This window comes from Onychomys torridus, chromosome 1 (genome assembly GCF_903995425.1).
Source record: "Onychomys torridus chromosome 1, mOncTor1.1, whole genome shotgun sequence".
In the NCBI taxonomy this organism is placed as follows: Eukaryota; Metazoa; Chordata; class Mammalia; order Rodentia; family Cricetidae; genus Onychomys; species Onychomys torridus.
Genome location: NC_050443.1, coordinates 130,015,208 through 130,043,052, shown reverse-complemented (window position 1 = coordinate 130,043,052; position 27,845 = coordinate 130,015,208). Strand labels below are relative to the sequence as shown.

General features: G+C 40.4%; 1 protein-coding gene across 1 annotated transcript; it reads left to right on the top strand.

Moving 5' to 3' along the window:
* The first annotated feature begins 9 nt into the window (after nt 1-9).
* Ms4a13 (membrane spanning 4-domains A13) lies at nt 10-21,949 on the top strand. Its single transcript, XM_036178268.1, has 6 exons — nt 10-36; nt 3,100-3,240; nt 7,101-7,157; nt 11,973-12,092; nt 18,377-18,472; nt 21,887-21,949. Exons 2-6 carry the CDS (start codon nt 3,112-3,114, stop codon nt 21,947-21,949), a joined length of 465 nt encoding a protein of 154 aa, XP_036034161.1. The 5' UTR covers nt 10-36; nt 3,100-3,111.
* Nucleotides 21,950-27,845: the final 5,896 nt, after the last annotated feature.

The window sequence follows — 27,845 nt, the reverse complement described above, 5'->3', positions numbered from 1 at the left end:
TCAAAAATATCTGCAGCAAATACTATTGTCTTAGGGGTGAGTAATACTTTCTCATTACTGATATAAAGTTCCCTCAAAGTAACTAAATGCAAGGAGCTTTGTTTCAGCAGATCATTCCTGAGGGGTGTAGTCCATCATGGTGGGGAGAAAATGGCAGAAGGCAGGGGAAGCATGGTGGTGGGAAGAGAAGGACTTGGTGGTCATGTTGCATATGCATTCAACAATCAGAGAGTGAACAGCAAGTGGGGCTGGGCTACAAAGCCCGATGCCTACCTCTAATAACTTTCTCCAGCAAGACTCAACCTCTTTTTTTTTCCCCCAGTGGAAAGGGTTTATTTAATTTTTTTATAATTTAATTTAATTTTACATATCAGCCATGGGTTCCCCTGTCCTCCCCCCTCCCGTGTTCCCCCACCTTCCCCCCCAGGCCACCCCCCATTCCCATCTCCTCCAGGGCCAAGACTCCCCTGGGGATTCAGCTCAACCTGGTAGATTCAGTCCAGGCAGGTCCAGTATCCTCCTTCCAGGCTGAGCAAAGTGTCCCTGCATAAGCCCCAGGTTCCAAACAGCTAGCTCATGCACTAAGAACAGGTCCAGGTCCCACTGTCTGGGTGCCTCCCAAACAGTTCTAGCTATTCAACTATTTCACTTATCCAGAAGACATGATCCAGTTGGGGGCTCCTCAGCTTTTGGTTCATAGTTCATGGGTTTCCATTACTTTGGCTATTTGTCCCTATGCTTTTTCCAATCTTGGTCTCAACAATTCTCGCTCATACAGTCCCTCCTCTTTCTCACTAACTGGACTCCTGGAACTCCACCCCCATGGGGCCTGGCCAAGGATCTCTGCATCCATTTCCATCAGTCATTGGATGAGAGTTCTAGCACACTAGTTTAGGGTGTTTGGCCATCTGATCACCAGACTAGGTCAGTTTGGGCTTTCTCTCAACCATTGCCAGTAGTCTACAGTGGAGGTATCTTTGTGGATTTCTGGGGACCTCTCTAGCACTTTGCTTCTTCCTATTCTTGTGTGGTCTTCATTTATCATGGTCTCTTATTCCTTGTTCTCCCTCTCTGTTCTTGATCCAGCTGGTATCCCCTGTTCCCCTAAGCTCTCTTTCCCTTGAACCATGTCCTTCAGTACTCCCGCTCACGTCTAAGTTGTGTCTTTCTTAGGGTCCTGTTTTCTAGGTAGCCTCCCTGGAGTTGTGAGTAGCAGTCTAGTCATCTTTGTTTTACATCTAGTATCCTCCCATGAGTGAATACATACCATGTTTGTCCTTCTGAGTCTGGGTTACCTCACTAAGGATGATTTTTTTCTAGAACCATCCATTTGCCTGCAAACCACATGATGTCATTGTTTTTCTCTGCTAAGTAGTACTCCATTGTGTATATGTACCACATTTTATTTATCCATTCTTCAGTTGAAGGGCATCTAGGTTGTTTCCAGGTTCTGGTTATCATAAACGATGCTGATATGAGCACAGCTGAGCAAATGCTCTTGTGGTATGATTGAGCATTCCTTGGATATATGACCAAGAGTGGTACAGCTGGGTCTTGAGGAAGATGGATTCCCAATTTTCTAAGAAAGCACCATATTGATTTCCAAAGTGGCTATACAAGCTTGCATTCCCATCAGCAGTGGAGGAGAGTTCCCCTTGCTCCACATCCTCTCCAGCATAAGTTGTCTTCAGTGTTTTTGATCTTAGTCATTCTGACAGGTGTAAGGTGGTATCTCAGAGTCGTTTTGATTTGCATTTCCCTGATAATTAGGGATGTTGAGCAATTCCTTAAATGTCTTTCAGCCATTTGAGCTTCCTCTGTTGAGAATTCTCTAAGTTCTATAGCCCATTTCTTAATTGGACTTTTGGGTATTTTGATGTCTAATTTCTTGAGTTCTTTATATATTCTGGATATCAGCCCTCTGTCGGATGTGGGGTTGGTGAAGACCTTTTCCCATTCTGTAGGCTGTCGCTTTGTCTTTCAACCTCTTAAAGATTCAATAACCTTCCCACACAGCACCATCAGGGTCAAGCATTCAACATGTGATCCTATGGAAAGCACTTCACACTCAAACCACAGAAGTAAGATTTTATTCTGATTAACTAAAATTCAATGTTTTAAACAATGTCAGTTTTTAAAGGGTGACCTTGTATCTAGAAAGGGATGTATTTGAATAAAAGAGGCAAAAAGCTTTTTGAAAAACATGATTGTCTTCTGTAGCTTTTGTTTTGTCTCCTAGCCCTTCATAAACAAGTGTGTGCTGAGATATGAGCACATCAACTGAATTACCACACCCAAGAAATTCCAGCAATATGAATAACTATCAAATTTTAAATTATGTATGTGTCAGTTTAAAAGAGATCTATCATAGATCTCTTTTCATCACTGCGCTCATGTTTGTACAGTAGAACTCATACTTCTATTCAGTTATAAACCCAAGAGATTAAAGCTTACCTATTAAAAAACACCATGAAGTTAGAAAAATCACACATACATAACTAATGGGAGAAAACAGTTCCACAGGTTTCAGCTTTTCCTCTGAGTTTTTAGACCATTCAGACCAGCTGTCCAAGCTGTTTGCATGGGAGTTCTTAGCTCTGTGGTGACACACTGCTCTGAGAACAGCGTGAAATATCTTAATCTGCTCTCCCTGATTCATGTACATGATGCTACTCTTTGCAATCTGGTTGGTTGGTTGGGTGGGTGGGTGGCTGGCTGGTTAGTTGGTGAATAGGATGGTTGGTTGGTGAATGGGATGGTTGGGTGCTTGGTTGGTTGGTTGGTTGGTTAGTTGGTTGGTTAGTGAGTAGGGTGGTGTAAGTGAGACCTCCTAGAACCCAATGACAAGCTCTTAATTAAGAATGATTTTTCAATAAGAAAATTTTAGCTTGTCCCTCATACACCAACAGAGTTCTTCACAAGCCTTGGTTTGTCTTTCCTGGATAGATCCTCTATCTGGTACAACCAGTGACAAATCCATAGTTAATGCATGATTTGCTTACTTCCATCTTTCATAAAGATGTTAAATGTTTATTAAAACTGTTTTTTCCATTACATCATTTCAGTACTAACAACTCTCTCTTCTCACACTTCTCACAGGTTATCCAGATTATGATTGGCATCTATCATGTACTCATGTGGTATTTCCTATTGGTATTGTATATGGGACAAATTAAAGGAGTATTTGGGACTTATGAACCTTTAACTTACAAAATGGGAACTGCTTTATGGGGAATTGCTGTGAGTAAAATACATTTGTGTTGATTTTATTAATCAGTAAATAATATTGATTCATATTAGTGGACAGTAAGGGCCAGCTTCTAAACAAGGTCTTCAGGAGAATCATATAACTCAATGCCATCTATTGACTAATTCAAAATCCAATTCCTCCTTTCAACAAATCTGTATTGAGCAACTTTAATCTAAAAGTGCTATAAAAGAAATGTGGATACAAGAGTAAATGACAACCACAATGTGGACTATATCCTCAGCTATGTCAAAGGCAGAATTTTAACCATCATGTCCAGTATCATGACTAATTTTCAGGTTTGCCATTACCTGCACTCTGGTGTGGTTTCTAGACAGCCATTGGGCAGAAAGAAAGCTCAGTGTGGGGGATTCCTGGAAGTCAACAGAAGAACGTATCACAAGACATAAAGAAAGCTCAGCTCTCATCTTCTGTTGGTTTGTCAGAATGATGGGAGCTGAAAACTGACCACTGGGCTTATTAATATGGTAGCTGGTCATATGACAAGTAGTTTCAGTAAAAATGATGACATGAAATCCTGATTGGACTTGGTTTGGGGAAATGGAATGAGAGCTGACAAGATTTTTTATATTTTTAATTTATTTTTGATAATTCTACACATGTGTACAATGCCTTTTGATCTTATCTACCTGACTCCCTCCCTCCAACTCCTCTTGGAGCCCCCAACACATTTCCCTTTCAACTTCATGTCCTTCTTTCTATTGTCTTTTGCTGATGTGGGGTGGAACCAGGATTTAAAAAAAATAAATGTTATGACCTAATAACGGAAATATTGCAATCATATAGTAATGTTAGTAAGAAATAATGAATTTTAATGAACAAATAGCTATTGTCACATTCTCCAGTGATGGTTGTCAATTATTGTTCATTTTACCCTCTCAGAGAACATGTCATAGTATCTGAAGATGCTCGGAATTTTACGTCTAGTGAGAGAAAGCCAAGGATGCTACTGAGCATCCTATAATGCACAGAACATCATTTTCAAAGAATTATAGCCATTTATGTAAATAGTGCTAAGGCAAGGCAGCAAGAGGGGAACAAAGAATAAAGAACAGATTGGACTCTTATCTGATTTTGGAAGCTTGTGGATGAGTACCTACAAAAGCCTCAAGTATCTCAATGTATCAGAAAGAAAGATAGGAGCTGAAAGTGAGGACAGACATGCAAACCAGCTATTAGAAGAGAGGAGAGTGTGTGAAGTGGCCATGTGAGAAAAGGGAGACAGTATGTGGCTTACAGAAAAGTAATTTGATCTTTATACAGCATTAAGGACTCAAGGTTTAGGAACATGACTGCATAGTGAGATAAGTCTTTATTCAAGCCATGTTCATCTGCATGGATGCAAGAATGCAGCAGGAGTAAAACTATATTTCATCAGGATTTTGGTTAAAGATTCAATTTTAATTTTTTTTAAGTGCACTGGAGTTAAGAATGGATACAGGGAGTATTTGTAATGACCATAGACTTGATGCTGGTGATGAAAAGAATTCAGTAGGGAGCAGAAGGTCTGAGAGAATAGATAAGGTGGGGGAAGTATTGCTTAATGCCAGAGGGAAAATGAATACACAACACTGAGATTTAAAAGGACCAACAAAGACAAGAGGATGAGTATGGAAATCAAGCAATTTTTGTAAAGGATTTGAGGGAGAAATTCAAAGAATCATATACCATGGGTAAGTAGAAGGATGCACACACATAAATCACAAAAGATTAAATCATTTAGGGGAGACTTCAGAGGGTCAAAACTTAAAATCATCTAGAAAGGGAAGAATGACAAGGTAGCTAATCAGTGAACTCAAGCAAGGGGATGCTGGATGACAGAACCTGAAACACTTGTCTCAAATCTATAGAAAAGAAAACATAGTGGGAATACACATGGGGGAAAAAAAACCACAAAAAAATAAATAAATAAATAAATAAATAAATAAATAAATAAATAAATAAAATAAAAACCTGTCCTTGTACTGGAACAAAGATGGTCCATTAGCTGTCACAGAAGAGGTTGGGTGGTCACTAGAAAAAAAAAAAAAACAGTGACCTTGAAGATATCTGCCTTTATCTATACTCTGACTTAGGGTGTTCAAGGACAAAATCCAAATAAGCCATGTTGATAAGAAACCCACTGCCTCATCAATAAGAAAAGGTATATTTAGCTCATAAATGAAAAGCCCATGGAAGAAAGAAGAACATAAAAAGATAAGGAAAAAACTAGAATTTTCAGACAAAACTCAGAGAAATGATTTGTGTTCCTTTGTGTTTAATTTCGTACTATAAAAATAACTTCAGAAGAAGTAGAGAGGCAGCTCAGTCAGCAAAGTGTTTACTGTGCAAGCATGAAAACCTGAGTTCTGCCATGTTTTCTGTGTGCTTTTACTGTGGTGCTTTTGGTGTTTGTTTTGTTTGTCCTTTTGTTTTGGGTTAGTGTTTTTGTTTATTTGCTTGCTTGTTTGTTTTGAGAGAAAAAATATCAAGTTGGATAGAGAACTTGGGGAAGGAGAAAAACTATGATCAAAATATACTGTATGAAAAATTTGAATATAATTTTTAAAAGAATGGAACATGACTGCTATTTTTCAAAAAAATTAACCTTTGCTAAAATCACTAAAAAGACAAAGGTTGGAAAGATGGTTCAGTAATTTAGAGCCCTTGCTACTCTTGCAGAGGACTAAGGTTTGGTACCCAGCATCCATGCCAGGGGATTCACAACTTCTTGCCACCTCAGTTCCCAAGGGATCAGATACCACCTTCTGCAGGAACTGCAAGCACACACACACACACACACACACACACACACACACACACATACATAAATAAATAAAAATAAGTAAAACTCAAAAATAAAACAAACAAAGACTATTTCAGGGAAGTTGTGTAACCTGCTTTCAAATAACACAGCAGTGCTTTGTACTTCTTGGAAATCAGAAATCCTGAAAGGAAATAGTGGAATGCCTTTTAAAATGACTTTTATAAAAGGCAAGGTAGCTTGGAAAATGACTCAGTGAATAAGAGTACTTATTCTGCATGCAATCATGAATACCTGAGTTCAAATCCCCAGCACCCACATAAAAAGCCAGGCATGGCTGCACATACCAGTAACAGCAGCAGTCAAGGGTGGAGACAGCCAAATTCCAAGCACTCATGGTCAGCCAGCCTAAATGGAACAGCAAACTTCCAGTTCCCTCAGAAACCCTTTTTCAAGGCAATAAGGGGAACAATAAAAGAAGACATATGTGTATAATTATATTATGTACCTGCACACTCACATGCTTCCTACACACATACACCAGACATGCATGCACACATAAATAGATAAATAAACAAAGTGAAAGCCTGGGCATCCTGTGGCCTTAATGGTATCTATTGCCTCTCAGTGAAGAGGGTGCTTTTTTACAGACCTGGTATCTAATGGATTTAAGGGCCACTTTTGCAAATCTGGATGTATACACAGTCATTACAGTCCATGATATCTTACTAGAAACAAAAGAAGTTGGAGTAACACCTAAATGGGTTATATAAAAGGTATCACATAACCAAACTTGGTCCCTGGTTCAGGAAGACTTAAGAGACCATTGCCATGTACTACAACCTAAATCTTACACACTGTCCTGTGCTTGTGACTGTTGTGACCCTCCTGATACTTTCAATGCATGTCACCTTATGAAAACATGATTATCTCATGACGGAAACTCATCCTAACCTCTTCTACTAAAACTTGTCTCTGTGTTACTATTAGTACTCTGAAAATCTTGTCCTGAAAAATAGTTGTTTTAAAGTATGATTAAATTGCTGAGCATTATCAGTGAGTATTTACTAGTATATGTTTTATGTCTAGTTTGTCATTTCAGGAGCCTTCACAATAAAAGCAGCAAGAAAACAAAATAGAAATATGGTAAGTTGAAATGTTTGGGATATGTCTAGTATGACCTTTCACAAGACAAAAAAGAGGTTTGAATGAAAAGATAGTGTTGGGGCTGGAGTGATGGCTCAGCAGGTAAGAGCACTTGCTGCTCTTCAGAGTTCAGTCCCCAGCACCCATGTTGACTCACAAGTTCTAGTAACTCCAATTCCAAGAGATCTGGCTCCCTCTGCAGGCCTCTGAAGGCAACTGCACTCAAAGACACACACACACACACACACACACACACACACACACACACACACACATATGTGCATGTTGTGTGTATATGAGTATATATATATACAGATATATATATATATATATATATATATATAGATATATACAGAATATATATATAGAATATATATATACATATATATATAATATATATATACATATATATATAATATATATATACATATATATATATACATATATACATATATTTATATATAAAATAAAGAAATATATTTATATTTAAAATAAAGAAAAATAGTCTCTAAACAATAAAGGAAGCTACCATCCCTATAAAATGAGTGAAGGAAATAAAAACCTGAGATCAGATTACTTAATGTAAACCAGATACATTAGTTAACAATCATGATTGTTAACTTCTGCTTAAACATCTCAATTTAAATAATATTTTTGTTTGGATGTTCAACCCTTAACATTGCATGAATACTATGATTAAAAATTATAATTATTTACAGGATCTAAAGTCTTTCTTCTATGTGATCATTACTGTGGTTTAATACTTCATTTTCTAGTCTACTCACTTTGGGAATACGGTTGTACCTTGTATCAAAGTAGGGAATTTTCCAAGGGGGGGGGGGGAACCTATCCATGGTATAGGTAGAAAATGTCTAGAAATAAAAATACCAGAATTTTAGATCTGGAAGACAGCTTAGAAATAGATTAATCTAATTTTGAATGTTTACACATCAAGAAATCTGGGAATGATAGATGGCTCAGGAGTTAAGAGCACTTGCCACTCTTACAGAGGACTGAGGTTCAATTCCCAGCACTAACAAAGTGACTCATAGCCATCCTTAACTCAAGTCCAAGAGGATCTGGCATTCTCTTCTGTCCACCATGAGAACTGCATGTATCTGATATGCTTACATGCATCTAGACAAAACACCCATAAACATAAAATAAAGTTTCAAATTTTCAAAATTAAATATCAAATTATAGGGTTGTGGATTTAGCTCAGTGGTAGAGCACTTGCCTAGCAAGTGCAAGGCCCTGGGTTCAGTCTTCAGCTCTGAAAAAAATCAAATTATGATGTATACACAAACATGTTGACAGATGGTCCCAGCTAATAAAAACCATGATTCAAACATATTAACTCCTATTTGACTTTATTTCTGCAAACAGTCACCATTTCCCATCAATTTTCTTATTTTTTAAATATTTTTATTTTATAATTAATTTAATTTTACATATCAGCCACAGATTCCCTGTCCTCCCTACTCCCACCTCCCCCTTCCAGCATTCCCCCCCCAATCTGCCCTCAATTCCCACATCCTCCAAGGCAAGGTCTCCCCTGGGGAGTCAGCCCAGCATGGTAGATTCAGTTGAGGCAGGTTCAGTCTCCTCCTCCCTACACCAATGCTAAGCAAAGTGTCTTAGCATAGGTCCCAGGCTCCAAACAGCCAGCTCATGTACCAGGGACAGGTCCTGGTCCCACTGCCTGGGTGCCTCCCAAACAGTTCAAGCTAATCAATTGTCTCACCTATCCAGAGGGCCTGGTCCAGTTCCATTGGGGCTCCTCAGCTATTGGTTCACAGTTCATGTGTTTCCACTAGTTTGGCTATTTGTTCCTGTGCTTTTTCTTATCATGGTCTCAATATCTCTTGCTCATGTAATCCCTCCTCTCTCTTGCCAATTGGACTCCTGGAGCTCCACCTGGGGTTTGGCCATGGATCTCTGTATCTGCTTCCATCAGTCACTGGATGAGAGTTCTATCATAACAGTTAGGGTGTTTGGCCATCCAATCACCAGAGTAGGTCAGTTCAGGCTTTCTCTCGACCATTGCCAGTAGTCTACACTGGAGGTATCTTTGTGGATTTCTGGGGACCTCTCTAGCACTCTGCTTCTTACTATTCCCATGGTGGGGGTGTCTTCATTTATCATGGTATCTCTTTCCTTGTTTTCCCACTCTGTTCCTGATCCAGCTGAGGCCTCCTGCTCTCTTTCCCCAACCCTTGCCCTCCATTATCCCCCACCCCCAGTTTGCTCATGTAGATCTCATCCATTTCTCTGTCACTGGGCGTTCCCTGTGTCTTTCTTAGGGTCCTCTTTACTAGGTAGCCTCCCTGGAGTTTTGAGTTGTAATCTGGTTATCCTTTGTTTTACATCTAGTATCCACTTATGAGTGAGTAAATACTATGTTTGTCTTTCTGAGTCTGGGTTACATCACTCAGGATATTTTCTAGTTTCACCCATTTGCTTGCAAACCTCATGATGTCATTATTTTTCTCCACTATATAGTACTCCATTGTGTATATGTACCACATTTTTTTTTATCCATTCTTCAGTTGAAGGGCATCTAGGTTGTTTCCAGGTTCTGGCTATTACAAATAATGCTGCTATGAACATAATTGAGCATGTGTCCTTGTGGTATGATTGAGCATTCCTTGGATATATGCCCAAGAATGGTACAGCTGGGTCTTGAGGGAGGTTTATTTCCAAATTTTTAAGAGAGTGCCATATTGATTTCCACAGTGGCTGTACAAGTTTTCATTCCCACCAACAGTGGAAGAGTGTTCCCCTTGCTTCACAACCTCTCCAACATAAGTTGTCTTCAGTGTTTTTTACCTTAGTCATTCTGATGGATGTAAGATGGTATCTCAGAGTCTTTTTTTATTTGCATTTCCCTGATGACTAAGGATGTTATGCAATTCCTTATATATCTTTTGGCCATTTGAGATTCTTCTGTTGAGAATTCTCCGTTTAGCTCTTTAGCCTATTTTTTAATTGGACTGTTGGGCATTTTGATGTCTAATTTCTTAAGTTCTTATATATTCTGGATATCAGCCCTCTGTCAGATGTGGGGTTGGTGAAGATCTTTTCCCATTCTGTAAGCTGTCGTTTTGTCTTGTTGACCTTGTCCTTTGCCCTACAAAAGCTTCTCAGTTTCAAGCGGTCCCATTTATTAATTGTTGCTCTCAGTGTCTGTGCTAATGGTGTTATATTTAGGAAATGATCTCCAGTGCTAATGCATTCCAGACTACTTCCTACTTTCTCTTCTATCAGGTTCAGAGTAACTGGATTTATGTTGAGGTATTTGATCCACTTGGACTTAAGCTTTGTGACAGATATGAATCTATTTTCAGTCTTCTACATGTCAACATCCAGTTATGCCAGCACCATTTGTTGAAGATGCTTTCTATTTTCTATTGTACAGCTTTGTCTTCTTTGTCAAAAATCATATGTTCATAGGTGTGCGGATTAATGTCAGGGTCTTCAGTTTGGTTCCATTGGTCTACATGTTGGTTTTTGCTCCAGTACCAAGCTGTCTTTATTACAGTGGCTCTATAGTAGAGCTTTAAGTCAGGGATCGTGGTGCCTCCAGAAGTTGTTTTATTGTACAGGATTCTTTTGGCTATCCTGGGGTTTTGTTTTGTTTTGTTTTTTTCATATGAAGTTGAGTATTGTTCTTTCCAGGTCTATGAAAAATTGTATTGGGATTTTGATGGGGATTGCATTGAATCTGTAGATTGCTTTTGGTAAGATTGCCATTTTTACTATGTTAATCTTGCCTATCCATGAGCATGGGAGATCTTTCCATTTTCTGACATCTTCTTCAATATCTTTCTTCAAAGACTTAAAGTTCTTGTCATACAGGTCCTTTGCTTGCTTAGTTAGTTACCCAAAGGTATTTTATATCATTTGTGGCTATTGTAAAGGGTGATGTATCTCTGATTTCCTTCTAAGCCTGTTTGTCAATTGTATATAGGAGGACTACTGATTTTTTTTTTTAGTTAATCTTGTATCCTGCTATGTTCCTGAAGGTGTTTATAAGTTGTATGAGTTCCTTGGTCAAATTTTTGGGGACACTTATATATACTCTCATGTTATCTGCAAATAGGGAAAGCTTGACTTCTTCCTTTCCAATTTGTATCCCCTTGATCTCCTTATGTTGTCTTATTGCTCTGGTTAGAACTTCAAGTACTATATTGAATAAGTATGGGGAGATTTTAGTGGAATCACTTTGAGTTTCTCTCCATTCACTTTCAAGTCAGCTGTTGGCTTGCTGTAAATTGCCTTTATTATGTTTAGGTATGTTCCCTGTATTCTTGATCTCTCCAAGACCTTTATCATGAAGGGGTGTTGGATTTTGTCAAAGGCCTTTTCAGCATTTAGTGAGATGATCATGTGGTTTTTTTTTTTTAATTTCAGTTTGTTTATATGGTGTATTACATTGACAAACTTTTGTATGTTGAACCACCCTTGTATCCCTGGGATGATGAATTTTCTTATTTTTTAAGTATTCAAGTCAAACATCATGATCTTTCTTACAGCTGACTCACAAGATTACAAAATACAAAAGTTTTGAGCATTGATGGAATTCAAAACTTGACAGTGTCTGATAATGGATTCATGTTTCCTCTAAACTAGTTAGATTTCATGTAAACCAGGAAATGGCAAGCAGAAACACATTTTGAAAGCTCCCCAAACTATAAGGAAATTTTAACTCAATTGTTTTCTAGTAAAACAAAGCAACAACAAAATCAAAACATCAAAAAAATCAAAAGCACTAACTCTGAACGTTGTTAAGTTTACTCCATGTCTCCTTTTCAGATTGTCTGTACTCTGTCCCTGAACATCCTCTGCATCATGGTTGTGCTCATTGCAGCCAGCCTGACAATAGTGGAGTTGGCTCATTTCCGCTCTGTATCATACAGGAATTATGGACAAGCAGTAAGTGCCTGATTTTATAGAAACATCTTTCTTCTGTGTTTGTATTTTATGGTATTTTATTCTTTGAGAGTTTCATACAATATATTTTGATCATATTCACCACCCACTTTTCCCCTAACTCCTTTTGGATCCACCCCCATTTTCCTATCCCAATTTCATTTCTGTATCTATTTATTTCAATAACCAGAGAAGTCTATTTTGTGTTTTCCTTATACTCACAGGTATGAGGGCACCCACTGGAGTGTGATTGATTTACCTAGGGCTATACTCTTAAAGAAAAACAGATTCTCCTTGCCCAGAAGCTGTCAACTGTCAATAGCCCCTCAGTTAGGGATGGAGACTCCTGAGTTGCCTCTCCCCAGCCTCTTCCATGCTAGAATGTTGATTGGCTTTATCTTGTGTGCATCTTGTACAGGAAAACATAGGAGCTGTGAGTTTCTGAGGCCAGCAGCCCTGGCTTGTCCTGAAGACACAGACACTATTTCATGCTGCTCCTCTGTGGTTTATAGCTCTTAACAAGTTCTTTGCCTCCTCTTCCAAGATGGTCCCTGAGCTATGTGAGTGTGTGTGTGCATGTATGTGTGTACCTGTATATATGTGAAGGCCAGAGAATAACTTCAGGTGTCATTTCTCAGGCACTGTTCATCTTTGATTTTGTGATGTACTATTAGCTTAAAATCCCCAAGTAGGCTAGCCCCAGCACAGAGTGTGCACCCTCATTCTCCCCTTCCCATGCTCCCACCTCTCAGGTGCTAGAAATTGAGCTCAATTTCTTTTTTATTTTAATTGTTTTTTTTAATTTTTAAATTCATTTTACATACCAAACACAGATCCCCCTCTCATCTCTCCTCCTGCTCCCACCCACCTTGCCTTCCCCCCACGACCCACTCCTCATCCCATCTTCCAAAACAGTAAGTTCTCCAATGAGGAGAGAGCTAAGCCTGGTGCATTCAGTTGAGGCAGGGCCAAGCCCCTCCCCACTTCATCAAGGGTAAGCAAGGTGTCCAACCATAGGTGACGGGATCCAGAAAGCCAACTCATGCACCAGGGATAGATCCTGATCACACTGCCAGGATCCCTTCAAACAGACCCAGCTACACAACTGTCTCCCATATGCAGAGGGTCTAGTCTGGTCCCACGCAGGTTCTACAGCTGTTGATCTAAAGTTCGTGAGTTCCTGTGATTTCCCCATCATGACCTTGACACTCCTTGCTCATAGAATCCCCCTTACCTCTCTTCAACTGGACTCCTGGAGCTCAGCCTGGTGCTTGGCTGTGGATCTCTGCATCTGCTTCCATCAGTTACTGGATGAAGGCTCTATGATGACAGTTAGTGTATTCACCAATCAGATTACCAGGCTAGGCCAGTTCAGGCGCCCTCACCACTATTGCTAGTAGTCTAATCTGGGGTGGAGTCATCCTTGTGGATTCCTGGGAATTTTCCTAGCACCAGGTTTCTCCTTTACCCCATAAAGTCTCCCTCTATCAAGATATCTCTTTTCATTGATCTCCCACTCCATCCCTCCCCCAGCTCAACCATCCCATTCTTTCATGTTCTCATGCCCCATCCCCTCCCCCCTACTGTCCCCACATCCCCAGTTTACTCATGGAGATCTCCTCTGTTTCCCCTTCCCAAGGTGATCCTTATGTCCCTCTTAGGGTCCTCCTTGTTTCCTAGCTTCTCTGGAGCTGTGAGTTGTAGTCTGATTATCCTTTGCTTTATATCTCAATTTCTTGTGCCTGCAAGGCAAGCACTTTACTGACTGAGTCATGCCCCAGTCTCTCCATTGATGACATCTTAATGCAAAAAGAGTACATTCCTGGACCACTAAGCCATTCACCAAACCAGGAAATGCGCTTTGCTGCTGCTCTAATGTGTTTAAACTATGAATACCTAGTCATTTCTGACCTCACAAAGGATGTTCATAACAGCCTGCTTTTGCATCTTATGTAGATTTTGCTTTAGGTCCTCACTGCTAAATGTAAGTCAGTGTCAGCCTTGTTTCTTTGTACCCCAGACATAATTACATAGAAGTGCTACACATCATACTATAGCAAATGTGAATAGCTTTATTGGTAATATAAAAGATTTGCTTGTGTTGTGTTGACTTGGAATTCAGAATCATCAGAAGATGGAAAGATCTCCCATGCTCATAGATCAGTAGGATTAACATAGTAAAAACAGCCATCCTACCCAAAGCAATCTACAGATTCAACACAATTCCCATGAAAATCCCTACAAAATTCTTTACAGATCTTGGAAAGGACAATTCTCACTTCATATTGGAAAAAAAAAAAAAAAACCAAGATAGATAAAACAATTCTGAACAATAAAAGAACTTCCAGAGGTATCACCATCCCTGATTTCAAGTTGTACTACAGAGCTATAGCAATAAAAACCACATGGTATTAGCATTAAAAATAGGCACATTGATCAATGGAACTGAATTGAAGACCTAGATGTAAATCTATCTGATTTTTTTTATAAAGAAACCAGAAATACACAATGGGGAAAAGAAAGCATCTTTAATAAATGGTGTAATTAGATGTCTACATGTAGAAGAAGGCAAATAGATCCATATTTATCATCCTGCACATAATTCAAATTCAAGTGGATCAAAGACTTCAGCAGAAAACCAGATACACTGAATCGAGTAGATGATAAAGAGGAGGATAGCCTTGAACACACTGGCACAGGAGACAACTTTCTAAACAGAACACTGATAGTGTAAGCACTAAGATCATCAATTAATAAGTAGGACCTCATGAAACTGAAATGTTTCTGTAAGGCAAAGGATACAGACAACAGACAAAACAGCAGCCTACAGAATAGGAAAAGATTTTCATCAACTCCACATCCAAGAGAGAGCTAATATCCAAAATAGATAAAGAACTCAAGAAACTAGACATCAACAAGTCAAACAATCCGATTTAAAAATGGGGTACAGATCTAAATAGAAAAGTCTTAAAAGAAGAATCTCAAATGGCTGAGAAACACTTAAAGAAATAATCAACATCCCTAGCCATCAGGGAAATGCAAATCAAAACTACTTTGTAGATGTACTCACTGGGGCTGAACTTCCCATGATCCATTGATCTCTACATTGTATCTAGTTGTGGTTTTCTGTGATGGTCTCCATATACTGTAAAGAGAAGCTTCTTTTTTTATGAAGAGTGGTAGCTACACTTAATAGTGGGCAAAGGGGTAAGTTTTAGATCGTAGTTAGGAATTATGCCAGTCTATTAAAGTGATGGGAGCAGGTTCTCTTGTAAGAGTCATAATCTCACTAGCCCTGGCCAGGTTGACTAGGTGTCAGATACCAGGTAGGATTTCCATCCTGTTGAGTAGGCGTTAAGGCCAATCAGAGACCTGTTGGTGCCAATACGTCAGTGCCACTACTGCCCCTTTAAGGATATCTTGCCATGTTGGTCACCACTGTTGTTCATAGTTATCACAGCTGGACAAGAAAATTCATAGTGGCAGCTTACATGGGACTTTTTGGTGCTGTGAAAGCTAGACTACAAGAAGGAGGCTTTCAGGTTAGCCTAACTTAAATAACCTGAGTCCTAATGTGTGTCCTAATGAGTACTAAGTGTGTTGTATCTATCCTCAGCAACAGAGGCTTACCTCCAACCTCTGAGGGGCAACCAGGGGCTGGGAGCCGGGGGCTGTGGAGAGAACTTGGTAGTTAAGATGCTTGCTGTGCAAGTGTGTGTCTACGAGTTCAGATCCCTAGAACTTACATAAATGCCAGGTGTGCCTAACAACCTACCTGCAATTCCAGCCTGGGAAGACAGAGCCAAGGAATCCCTAGAGAAAACTGGCTGGCAATACCGGCCACATCACAGAGTTCTGATTTTGATTGAAAGGTCCTGCCTCATTGAATAAGGTGGAAAAACAATCAAGGATGATTCCTAACATCAATCTCAAAGGAACTTCCACAAGCACCCACACATATGCACATCTGCATAATACATACATACACAACACACACACACACACACACACACACACACACACACACACACACACGTAAATGGAGCAAAAACTAGTAATATTTTTTAAGCTGGGCTTTCCTCACAACCTGATGATCTAAGTTCAACCCTGTAACCTCTGTAACCTATAGTGGAAGGAGGGAAACTAACTCCTGAAAGTTGTCCTCTTACCTCCAGATGAGCACCATGGCATGCATGTACCCATAGACACACACACACACACACACACACACACACACACACACACACACAAATAATTAATAATAGTAGTAGCAGCAGCTGTAGTAGTAGTAATAGTAGTAATACCAGATTAACTGAAGAGTTTAGATAGTGAACACATTCATGAGACTAAAATGTTGCAAGCAGTGGGACAGAAGAGCTGGGTGATGGTGACGGAGTGCAGAACTCACAGACCATCGTTGGGAAGAGTGAAAATCTGACAAATGAAGCTGAAAGCAAACAGCTAGAAATGCCTAGGAATACCAAGCAGGGAGAAGGTCACCTGTTCCAATGTTTCTCCTTCTCTTTGACTCTTACTCTAGTAATGTGGACTATTGGGGTCCAGCCCCTTGATAGCCCTCTCCCAGGGTCCATGGAAGAATCTACAACCAGCTGATATTTAATCTTAGAGGATATGAAATGAATCTATGTACACGAAATTCCTTAGTCCATTCACTTTATTCTTCTGATTCAGTTCTCTCTTCTACGCAGCTTCTATTCTGCTCTCATGACTAGCTCCTTTCTTGTCTGATTTCTCTCTATATTTTTCTGCTGTTCCCTTTATGTGCTGTCTTAATTCCTTCATCTTAGTTCTGCCCCATCTTGGTCTTTCTCATCTCATTCTTCCCCACCTAGTTCTTCCCCATCTGGCTCTTCCTCATCTTCCATCTCATCCTTCTAGTACTCTCTTTTAGTCCTCCAATCTAGTTCCCTCAAGTCTCTGAGATTTACAGTTATATACCCATGCAATAGCAGTGCTGTGGCTAAGGCAAGGTCACCAGGCTTGAATTTCCTCATGGTCAAAAGTAGGGGCAATAAGATCCACACAAGAGAGCAGTAATTGCTAGCCATTATCTGCAACCAAAAGGGAAGTGACTAATGGGGAATAGAGTCAACTGAGGGTTAAATTAGTTAATATCTGAGCAAAGGGGATTTACGTACTCAAACTATATTCTTAGAAGTAGTTAATTGAAATGTTAAGAACCTGTAGAACCTATGTTGCTAGGTCATGGGTGAAAATAAAACTGCTTTCTTTTTTCTTTGGTCCCCTTATCTGTCCAAGCTATCTCAGGCTGCTGCCATTTTCTGGCCAGGCAGGGGAAGTGTGCTTGGTCTCTAGACAACTTGGCTAGGCAACTTTCATCACAGCCAGATGCACTTGGTAATTGTTAAAAAGGAGATCTAAAGCTAGAGACAAGATTTGGAAAAGGAGAAAGTTAAACTTAATTAGCACATCTGCCAGACCTTCTCAAGCAGATAGTCTGAATGCTTAAGTCTGTTCTTAGAGAGTACAGAGGTATCTCTGATAAGATACTTTCATCTGCCAGGCAGCAGTGGTACATGCCTTTAATCCCAGCATTTGGGAAGCAGAGCCAGGCGGAACTCTGTGAGTTCAAGGCCAGCCTGGTCTACAGAGCGAGATCCAGGACAGGCACCAAAGCTATACAGAGAAACCCTGTCTCAATAAAAACAAAACAAAAAGATACTTTCATCTGTCCAGGGATAGTCCTGGCTGGCACCAAAGCTACACAGAGAAACCCTGTCTCAATAAAAATAAAACAAAAAGATACTTTCATCTGTCCAAGGATAGTCCTGGATGGCACCAAAGCTACACAGAGGAACCCTGTCTCAATAAAAACAAAACAAAAAGATACTTTCATCTGTCCAGGGATAGTCCTGGCCGGATCCTGCTAATGACAGTAATTATAGAAAAGCCTGAAATTAGGGATTTTGATTGTGTCTGTTGTTAGCACAGTTGGAGAAAGTTATACAAAAACTTTAATTGTATAGGGGAAATGGTGCCCAATGAATGACGGAAAAACTACAATAGTACAGAAGAAACTCATAGCAGGAAACAGCTAATAATCAAAAGCCAATATGACCAAGACTCCTTGAGCCTTGGCCTCATCCTCTGGAAGAGTTCTCAACTCTTCCGGGTACAGCTTTGTCATAGCCAGCTGAATCCCTACTTCCCATATTGTTTGCAGCCTGCAGCACTCCAGGGTCCTCTTGGGGAGGGGACACATGCTAAAAATAATGATACATCATCTCCCTGTTTCCTGGTTACAGAAGCTGGGGAGGGAAGTGTCTCGTATTCTGTTGTTCTCCTACCCCTTGGAATTCGCTGTCGCCCTCTCATACTCAATCTGCAACTGTTCACAATTGGTAAGTGTTTCCTCTGGCAACCCATGGGCTTTTGGTTTCTAGTAAGCAAACTTAAGGAGATAAGTGGCATTCTACAACTATCTGGAACTAATAACAATGTAATATATGATGTTTCCTTTACCTTTTGTTTTCTTTTGCCATAAAATATGAGCATAAAACAAAATACAAGAGTAATATATGAAACTGCAAATTTAAAATTTAAACACACACACACAGACATATATATGATGTTAATTCTTCCCTTAACGTTGTTCTCATCATGTCCACACATTCAAATTAAATACACACATATATACACATAAAGCTACAGAATACACATTGCATCCACAATGGGAAGCAAAGAGAGGTGAATGCCGATGCTCAGCTGGTTGGCTTGCTTCCTTTTAGAGGATCCAAAACCTCAGCCCACAGTATGGTACCACCCACTCTGAGGGTAGATCTTTCCTCAGCTAGCCTATTGGTGAAATTATTAAGGCCACTCCACGTAGTTAGAAGGGAGGTTTATTTTGTGGGGTAACTTACAAATGAAGGGATAGGTTTTAGGGTCTGGCAAAGGTATGGCACAGTCCGGCGGTGTTCTCTGGAGAACTCTGCTCGGTCTACCTCCAGTGTCCAGGGTCCCAGCACCAAGGGAGACCTCCTCTCCATCCTGGGTCTTCCGCTTCCTCCTCCACCCTGCCTTGTGGGCGTGACCATTACGGAAGCATCAATGGGGGTTGGAACTTCCAGGCCAATGCTGGGATGGCTACCCACTACATTAGCCCTCTCTGAAAACACCAACTTACAAAAATCGCCAACAGTTTGTCTCATAGATAATTCTAAATTTCCGGCATTGCAAATTAGGATTAACCATTGCAGCCCTATTCCTCCATCCCCAAAATTCAATTGAGAAGAACTTTACCTTGGTGAGCAAGACTTGGAGGATTTACTTTACTGCTTGAGAGATGATTTTTCTTGAGGCATAACACAGAAAGTTTCCTCAGGGAGGTTGTTACGTTACTAAAACAGCAGAAAATTCCATGGCATACAGGCAGGTAAGACTAAGACACTCACTCATCAGAGCTAAGATCATAGGAGACCATATTACTGTTGGGACAAGAAACTGACAGAAACTCATCAGAGACATTCAGAGGAAACTAGAGGGAGTCCTACTGAGCTACCCACCTTGGCTCATAAAAAAAGCTTTCAAAAATAAGGGGAAAGCTGGAGTATACATAAAATGACCCAAACTTTACAAACATTTCTCAAGTGCACTAAACAGCCTTTATTGACTAAGGACATGTCTTATTTTTCTACTTCTACCAAAGCAAAGTACCATAGATTATGTGGCTTATACAAGAAAAGTTATTTTCTCACAGTTCTAGTCTAGAAGTTCAAGACCAAAGTGCTATGGGATCAGTGTCGTAGCCCCTCTCCCTCTTGCTGATCTTCAGCGTCTTGTGTGGCCTTCCCTTGAATGAGTCTGCATCTTGATCTCTTCTACATATGCCAGTCATACTGGACAACAGCCCAGCCAAAGGACATTTTTATAATTACGTTGCCCCTTTAAAGACCTCTTCTCCAAATATTTCCACATTCCAATATGCCAGTGGTTAGGATTTTGATGTACGAGTCTCGGGGACTGTAATTCAGAAGACAACAAAGTGTTTTGTGGTTTTTTGTTTTGTTTTTTTTTTTGAGACAGGGTTTTTCTGTAGTTTTGGAGGCTGTCCTGGAACTCGCTTTGTAGACCAGGCTGACCTTGAACTCACAGAGATCCACTTGCCTCTGCCTCCCGAGTGCTGGGACTACAGGCATTTGCCACCACCGCCCAGCAACAAAGTGTTTTTAATATTACCTCTGTCTGATGACCAGCTGAGCGATTGTGCCAACCCTGGGGAGTAGACTAGAAAAATTAGTCTTAAAAGAAGAACTAGGAACCAGAAAATAATGAAAATGTGAGGATTTATTAGAGGCATGCTCCAAAGGAAACAGATTCCACATAATTAGTATAAACAAGTCTCTAGAAAGAAAGCAGCATCCACCACTCCCAAGGAAAGAAAGATAAAACTATTTAAATCAGTGGTTCTCAACCTATAGATCTTGACCCTTTCACAGGGGTTGCCTGATATCATCAAGACCATCAGAAAACACAGATATTTACATTGTGATTCATAGAAGTACCAAAATTACAAATTATGAAGTAGCAACACAAATAATTTTATGGTTGAGGGTCGCCACAACATGAGGATCTGTGTTAAAAGGTCACAGCATTAAAAAAGTTGAGAACCATTGATTTAAATTATCTAACATTTATCTAAAGTTTCTAACAATTATCAAAGAAGTCCATTTTCAAAACTCAATAGAAATGCAGGGAACAAAAGTAATGACATGTGTGATGGCTTGGATGAAAATGGCCCCTGTAGTCTCATAAGAAGTGGCACTATTAGGTGTAGCCTTGTTGGAGTAGGTGTGGCCTTGTTAGATAGAGTAGATGTGGTCTTGTTGGAAGGAGTGTGTTACTGGGGGTGGTCTTTGAGGTTCCGGATGCTTAAGCCAGGCCCAGTGGTACTCTCTTTTTCTGTTGCCCACTGATCCAGACTCTTAGCTCCTTCTCTGGTACCATGTCTGCCTGTGTGCCATGCCTCCCGCCATGATTATAATGGATTAAACCAAGCCAGCCCCAATTAAATGTTTTCCTTTATGAGTTGTCATGGTCATGGTATCTCTTCACAGCAACAGAAACCCTAAGACAACATATAACTTGAAAATCATGCTCAGGACCTGTGGTCTTGGTGGAAGGTGGGAATAAAGGTGAAAAGCAGAAAGACTTCAAAAAGCTGAAGGATGTATGTGTATTGGGTGACAACAAGGACTCATTAAATAAGATGATCAGACAAAAACAGAATTTAAAAAGAGGAAGTTGAATCCTGGGATCTAAGTGTAAACATGCTGTATCAGAAATGTAGATAAATACTCTTGCATCTGTCCACAATGTCAGAATTTATTGAATAACACTAAATTCACAAGGAATGGTGATTTCATTAACAGCACGGGCTGCTTTTCCAGATGTCCCGTGTTCAATTCCCAGCACCCACATGGCAGCTCACAGCTATCTGTGATAGAGATCTAATGCCCTCTTCTGGCCTCCTCAGGCATCAAGCATGCAAGCGGTAAACAAACACACATGCAGGCAAAACAACCATACACATAAAAAAAAAAAATCAGAAAGTAATGCCAAAAGTTATGCTATAGAAACATTAAAAGAGGGTATACTGCATTGAGAATGAGACAGAAAAAGAACAATGGCACTCTGGATTGTACTCTTTAAGTACCAATGTGGCCTGTATTCTCTATTACTATTTTAATTCTCTGTTACTCACATGATTTGAAACACTGGATGCCATCTGCAAATGGCTGCTTTTTCTTTTCCAGGGAAGAAGACAAGAGGGAAGTTTAGAATCTGTTACTGATGGCATGGGGAGCACATTATTCTGAAAGCTGGAGACATGAACAACTTCCATGACAGCTGATACCTGATGTATGTGCCCATGATATTTCTGTATAACAAGGCTGCTGCACAACGCATGCCTTTTGTGCAAAAGGAAATTCACAACAGGTTAACAGTTACCCCCTTGGTATGTAAGGAATGTTTACACATATATCTTCTAGGTTCCAGAGGAGAAAGCTTTTCCTATGTAAGCAAGAGACTATCAAAAGGAAGCATCTGCCAGCTAGCAACTCTGAAAAGCTGTCAACTCTCCACAGCACGTCATCTGCAGTAGATCGTAAAAGCTGTTTGTAACCTGTAGAGTGCAGGCTATGAAATTTAGAGCACAATCTGTAATTCAGAGGAAAACTTTAATTCTGTCCCTATGCGTGAAAACCACATTCCACATTTTGCATTCTGCATTCTTCTCCCCAAGCTTGCTTCTAATTCCACAAAACAAGGATCAAAAGGTCACCAATTCAATACCTTTATTGTCCCATGGCTTTTCCTGTCCTCATTAAAATTCCTTTCTGTCCTATGTGTCTCCTTTGCCTTTTTCCTTCTCATTCCCCTGCTTTCTTCTTCTCGTTATTGGAATCTATATTCAATCCATTGCAAAGCAAATTGCTTTTCCATGTTGAGGAACATTTCCCAGAAAGCTATTCTGCATGCAGTTTGTCTGTTCTTCTAATGTGAACATGGTATCAGAGAAGTTTCCTCAGCAATGCAAGCAGTGCTAAGGAACACCACAGTGGATTGTCTGTTTTCTCCCCTGACTCTCAAGGCATTACATTGGTTGTTCTCCATGACTGTCAATTAAGATTTCTTGATTCCACCAATTTCAGTGCTTAGCTCATTTCTGAATGTCTAGGATGTGCAATGAAAGTATTAAAGCCTGGGGTGCCAGAGATTGATGAGGCACATTGTAGCAGTTCTTATTTTAGGAGAGGAACCAGCAGCTAAGAAATCACAACTGTAAGTGATTCATGTATTAAGAGGCATTTGAAAAGTGGGAGGATGACAGAATAGAGAACATTCTTTCTGGTGTAAAGATGACGATATTCTGTGAAAATTCCAAACAGGAGATTAGTATTTGAGGAGCTTGAAAGATGCAGGAAGGACATTTCAAATGAGAACTAGGGTGGCTACTCCTCTACAGAAGAGGAGGATGGAGAGGGGAGGGGAGAAAAGGGGGAAGGGAGAAGAAGAAGAAGATAGAAAAGAAGAAGCAAGAGGAGGAAGAAGGTGAAGAGGAGGAAGGAAAGGAGGAAAGAAGAGGAGAGACAAAAGGGAAGGAAGAAGAGGAGAAGGAAGAGGCTGAAGAAATGAGAACATTTTGATCATATTACACCCTTGTTCTTTTCTGACTCCAACTCCCCCAAGAGATCTCTACCTTACATCCTTCTCTCAAATTCCTATCCTCTATCTTTAAAACTGTATAACCTACTGAGTTCAATTAGTGTTTCCCAGTTGTATATGAGTGTAGGGCTGACCACTAAAGCATGAGTTACCTATCAGTGGCCCCATCACTGAATAAAATTGTCTCTCTCTTCCCAGATAGATGTTGGTTACCTGCATCTTCTCCAGTAGAAGTAGAGCCCCTGTGACCCCTTCAGCCATTCATTCTGAAATATTGGCAGGTCAGGTCACCATAGACATTGAGAGGTTATGGGTGCAACGTTGCTGTCATGTCTAAAAGCCACTGTTTTACAGCAATCCTCTTGATCCTGTGTGGACAAGGGAAAACCCAGGAGGCCTCAATCCTACACAAAAAACTACAGGTAACTAAGGAAAGCTGAGAGTGGAGAATAGTCTTCCCCAGGGTATTTGTCCAATACCAAATGGTCAGCCCTGAAAACATACATACAAGTAACAATGCACAAACTGAACAGGTTATATGTAGGAATGTGTGTGTGTGTGTGTGTGTGTGTGTGTGTGTGTGTGTGTGTGCACGTGTATCTGTGTACATATATGCATTTAAAAATAACTAATTGAAAAAGAGGCCATGAATTTGAAAGAGAACATGGAGGCTTTTGAGAAAGGAAAGGGAAGTGAGAAATGAGGTAATTATAATCTCAAAAATAAAAGAAAATTTAAAAAATAAAGTGAAGAAAATGAATCCCCAGGGGAGTCTTGGCCCTAGAAGAAATGGGAATGGAGGGGAGGGAATGGGGGGAAGGTGGGGGTGGGGCGGGAGGGGGGAGGACAGGGGAACCCATGGCTGATGTGTAAAATTAAAACACAAATATAATAATAATAATAAAAATAAAGTGAAGAAATTGAGGCCAAAAAACAAAGAAAACAATAGAAAGGTTGGAAAACCTAAAAGAAGGGAGTGGTTTTCAAGACCACGAAAGACAGAGAACAGCCTTACCTATTGGTAATATTAAAAATCCAAGTATAGGGCTGGAGAGATGGTTCAGTGGTTAAGAGCACTGACTCTTCTTCCAGAGGACCCGAGTTCAATTCCCAAGCACCACATAGCAGCTCACATCTGTCTATATAACTCCAGTTTCAGGGGATCCCCACACCTGTGGCAAAAACACAAATGCACATAAAAATAAAGTAAAATATATTTTTTAAAAATCCAAGTGTGTGTGTGTGTGTGTATATATATATATATTAGTGTTTTGTTTTGTTTTGTTTTGTTTTGTTTTGTTTTGTTTTGTTTTGTTTTGTTTTTCCGAGACAGGGTTTCTCTGTGTAGCTCTGCACCGTTCCTGGAACTCACTTGGTAGCCCAGGCTGGCCTCAAACTCACAGAGATCCGCCTGGCTCTGCCTCCCGAGTACTGGGATTAAAGGCGTACGCCACCACCGCCCAGCTTGGGTGATCTGGCTGCAACATCTGTCACCCCATTGATCACCAGGCTTGATTTGTCTGATCTGCCTGGCTAGGCAAGTGTCCCCTTCCTCCCTTACCGCTCCATGTGTGTCCATCCTGAAGCTGCGGTCAAGGGTACACGAGTAGCTGTGCTCCCATGCTAGAACCTCCAAACAAGCTACCAAGTAACCACACAAATATATGTGTTGATTTTGATAACACAGTCCAACAATAAATCAAAACGTCTAAATTGTGAGAGTAAAAATCCTCAGTGACATGTTTTATAGTCCTTTAATCATATGGCGTCTTCAGAATTGTTTGTGCATTTTGTACTTAAAATACAAGTCAATCCAAGCCAGCCATGTGACAAATATTCCATAGTCATAGCCATATACAGCTACTTGTTTGTTAAGTTGTGTGGGTCTAGAAGCTTCCATAGAATTCACAGAACCTATTCTCTCCATTCTCATACCCAAGAGCTCCTGGTTCCAGAAAGTGAGCAAGCTTTTAGCAAAAGAGTTCCCCCAGAGGCAAACTCAGTGATAGGTCCAAAAAGACAAAGTGTCAGATGAGAAAGTTGAGACTGTACAAGGGTCTGTGCGTGACAAAATGTATATTCCAGAGATCACAGTTGGAACTCTTGTTATCTTAACTGGCTCTGGGCTTCCATCCCTCCACAATCAGCCCACCGGTACATACTCATTGTTAGTTTCATCTTAACACAGTTCCCTTGCTCTACTCCCTCTACTCACGATTATCTTTCCTTCCTTAAAACCAGAGTTCCAGAAGTCAGCTATTATCTCCAAATTATCACCTCTTGTTTTCCCTTGACTGTACTCTAGGTTGAGTATGGCCTCCATCTGTCCTCTGAGGCCACTTTTTGCAATGAAGCAGTCACTGCCATATTGCAAAATCCAGCAACCAAATGTACACTCAGAAGATTTAGACATCATTTTACACTTTTCCTAGGGTTTGTGCATCTGCAGAGACCTCTTTCTACCTGCTCCTTACCTCCTAAGATGGGTTCTATTTGTCTGATCTCCTAACATTAAAAAGGACCATCTCTCAGTCAGGCTATGGTGGCACACACTTTTAATCTCAACACTCAGGAAGCAGAGGCAGGAGGAACTCTGTGAGTTTAAGGCCAGCCTGATCTACAAAGTGAGTTCCAGGACAGCCAGGGCTACACAGAGAAACTCTATCTCAAAAAAAAAAAAAAAAAAAAAAATCATCTCTCATCTCATCCTTCCAACAAAGTAAATTTCTGTATTATTTCTGTATTTTCTCCACTTCTTACTCCCAATACATAATTAGTGTCATTCATATTTATCCTCAACAGAACTTTGTTCCATGAATTATATAATACACGAAATACCTGATACCGGAAGCCTCAATAAATTGCCCATTAGAAACATTCCTTTAGTTAGCAGGCAAGCAAATCACCTTTGCTTTTGAAACTCAATATAAGCTGAGAAAGTTGGAATGAATGACCTTTCATTTATTTATTCCCTCCTACTGGGTGCCAGATACAGCACCCTTACACTTAATGTTCAGTGGGTGGGGATCCATATCATAAATGACACTTGGCCTCATAAACATGACTACCAAGTTAGGATTCTTTAATATGGATTATTTAGGACTAAATTAAAGCAGTAGCCTTTTTCATAGTTAATTTATTTTTTGGTTTGGTCAGTTACACACTTTCACATAACGGAGTTTAGTCATCTTCCACACACCCAACCAGTTCCTCTCATCCTCCCCTGGATCCCTTCTCACCCAGCCCCCTTCTAGCCTCCACATCCTTTTGTGTGTTGCCTATTGAGTTTAGTTAGTTTCTTTTTTTCTTTTTGGAGCTGAGGATCGAACCCAGAGCCTTGAGCTTGCTAGGCAAGCGCTCCACCACTGAGCTAAATCCCCAACCCGAGTTTAGTTAGTTTCTTATCCCAGGGTGGATGAAAGATTTGTGCAATCTAGTTCCTGGATCTGGGAAGTACACAGAACAACTGTGACCTCTACTTTGCAGAAAGACAAAGAACCAGAAAAGATACATCTTGCCCAAGCACCACTAGATTCGGGGTACCAACAGCACTTTTCCTTCTAGAGTCTAAATCTGTCTAGACTTTGAAGCGACTCACAATAGAAAGACTTGCTTCTGTGTGTCTACCGGAAAACAGTGTAAGGCATCTGCTTGGCAAGGAAGTCTTTGGAGCAGGGCATCAGCCTGTAGTTGGGCTCAGGCATTCTGCAGTTTCATAGCTAGAATGTGCCCACCATGGGTCAGTAAAGGGTTCTGCACTAGACCCCCTCTCGCTAGCTCCATCCCCTAACCCCATCTGTATCTTCTGGGCCTGAAGGCTGGGCGGAACCTCCACGGGCCGGCAGAACTAATGTCTGCGTGGCCCTCCTCACGTGGCACCCTTTGCGGTTGCTCTGGGGCACAACCGCAGCAGCACTGGATTCACCAGAGGTAATGAGGGACATATGGAGATGGCAGGCCTGCTGAGGCAGGTGCTGCCTACAGGAATCCCAGAGCAGGAAGATCTAGACCAAAAGGAAACCCTTTCTACCCTTAGGATCATGACAGAGTAGGGAATTCATGAGCCTTGAACAGACCTCATTAATGACTGGTGTTGGATACTACTTCCTGGTGAGTTTCAATTCTGTACTAGCTTCTTTTTCCTCCCCAATACAACCCTACAGGGGATTCTTGTCATTGAGAAGAGCCTTTGACAGAGTTTATTACATTTTTAAAAGGTCACCTCATAATGGGTAAGTTTTTAACGCAAGCGTCTTTTAAAATTCTTTTTGCTATGACTTTGTGTAATTTCTCCTTGTCAAATGTCACTGGGCCATTACTGTGGCAACTGGTGGCTTATATAAGAGAAGGAGAAGTTTGTACATTAAAGATCTAAAGACAATATGCTGAATTTTAAATACAACTATACACAGTGTTTGAAGGAAAAGGGAAAAGATTGGTCAGACATTAGAGATTGGGGTAGGGGGTATGGGATATAGGGTAGGGGCTGGGGGATAAGGGGGTAGGAGTTGGGAGGAGGATTATCAAAGCCATGTCTAACTAGAA

What these genes read in the sequence shown, in the direction of transcription:
- Ms4a13 (XM_036178268.1), top strand. Translation starts at nt 3,112, where the DNA reads ATGATTGGCATCTATCATGTACTCATGTGGTATTTCCTATTGGTATTG. An exon ending in CTGCTTTATGGGGAATTGCT is followed by an intron (nt 3,241 to 7,100) that starts GTGAGTAAAATA and finishes TTTTATGTCTAG; the next exon opens with TTTGTCATTTCAGGAGCCTT. An exon ending in ACAGGAATTATGGACAAGCA is followed by an intron (nt 12,093 to 18,376) that starts GTAAGTGCCTGA and finishes TCCTGGTTACAG; the next exon opens with AAGCTGGGGAGGGAAGTGTC.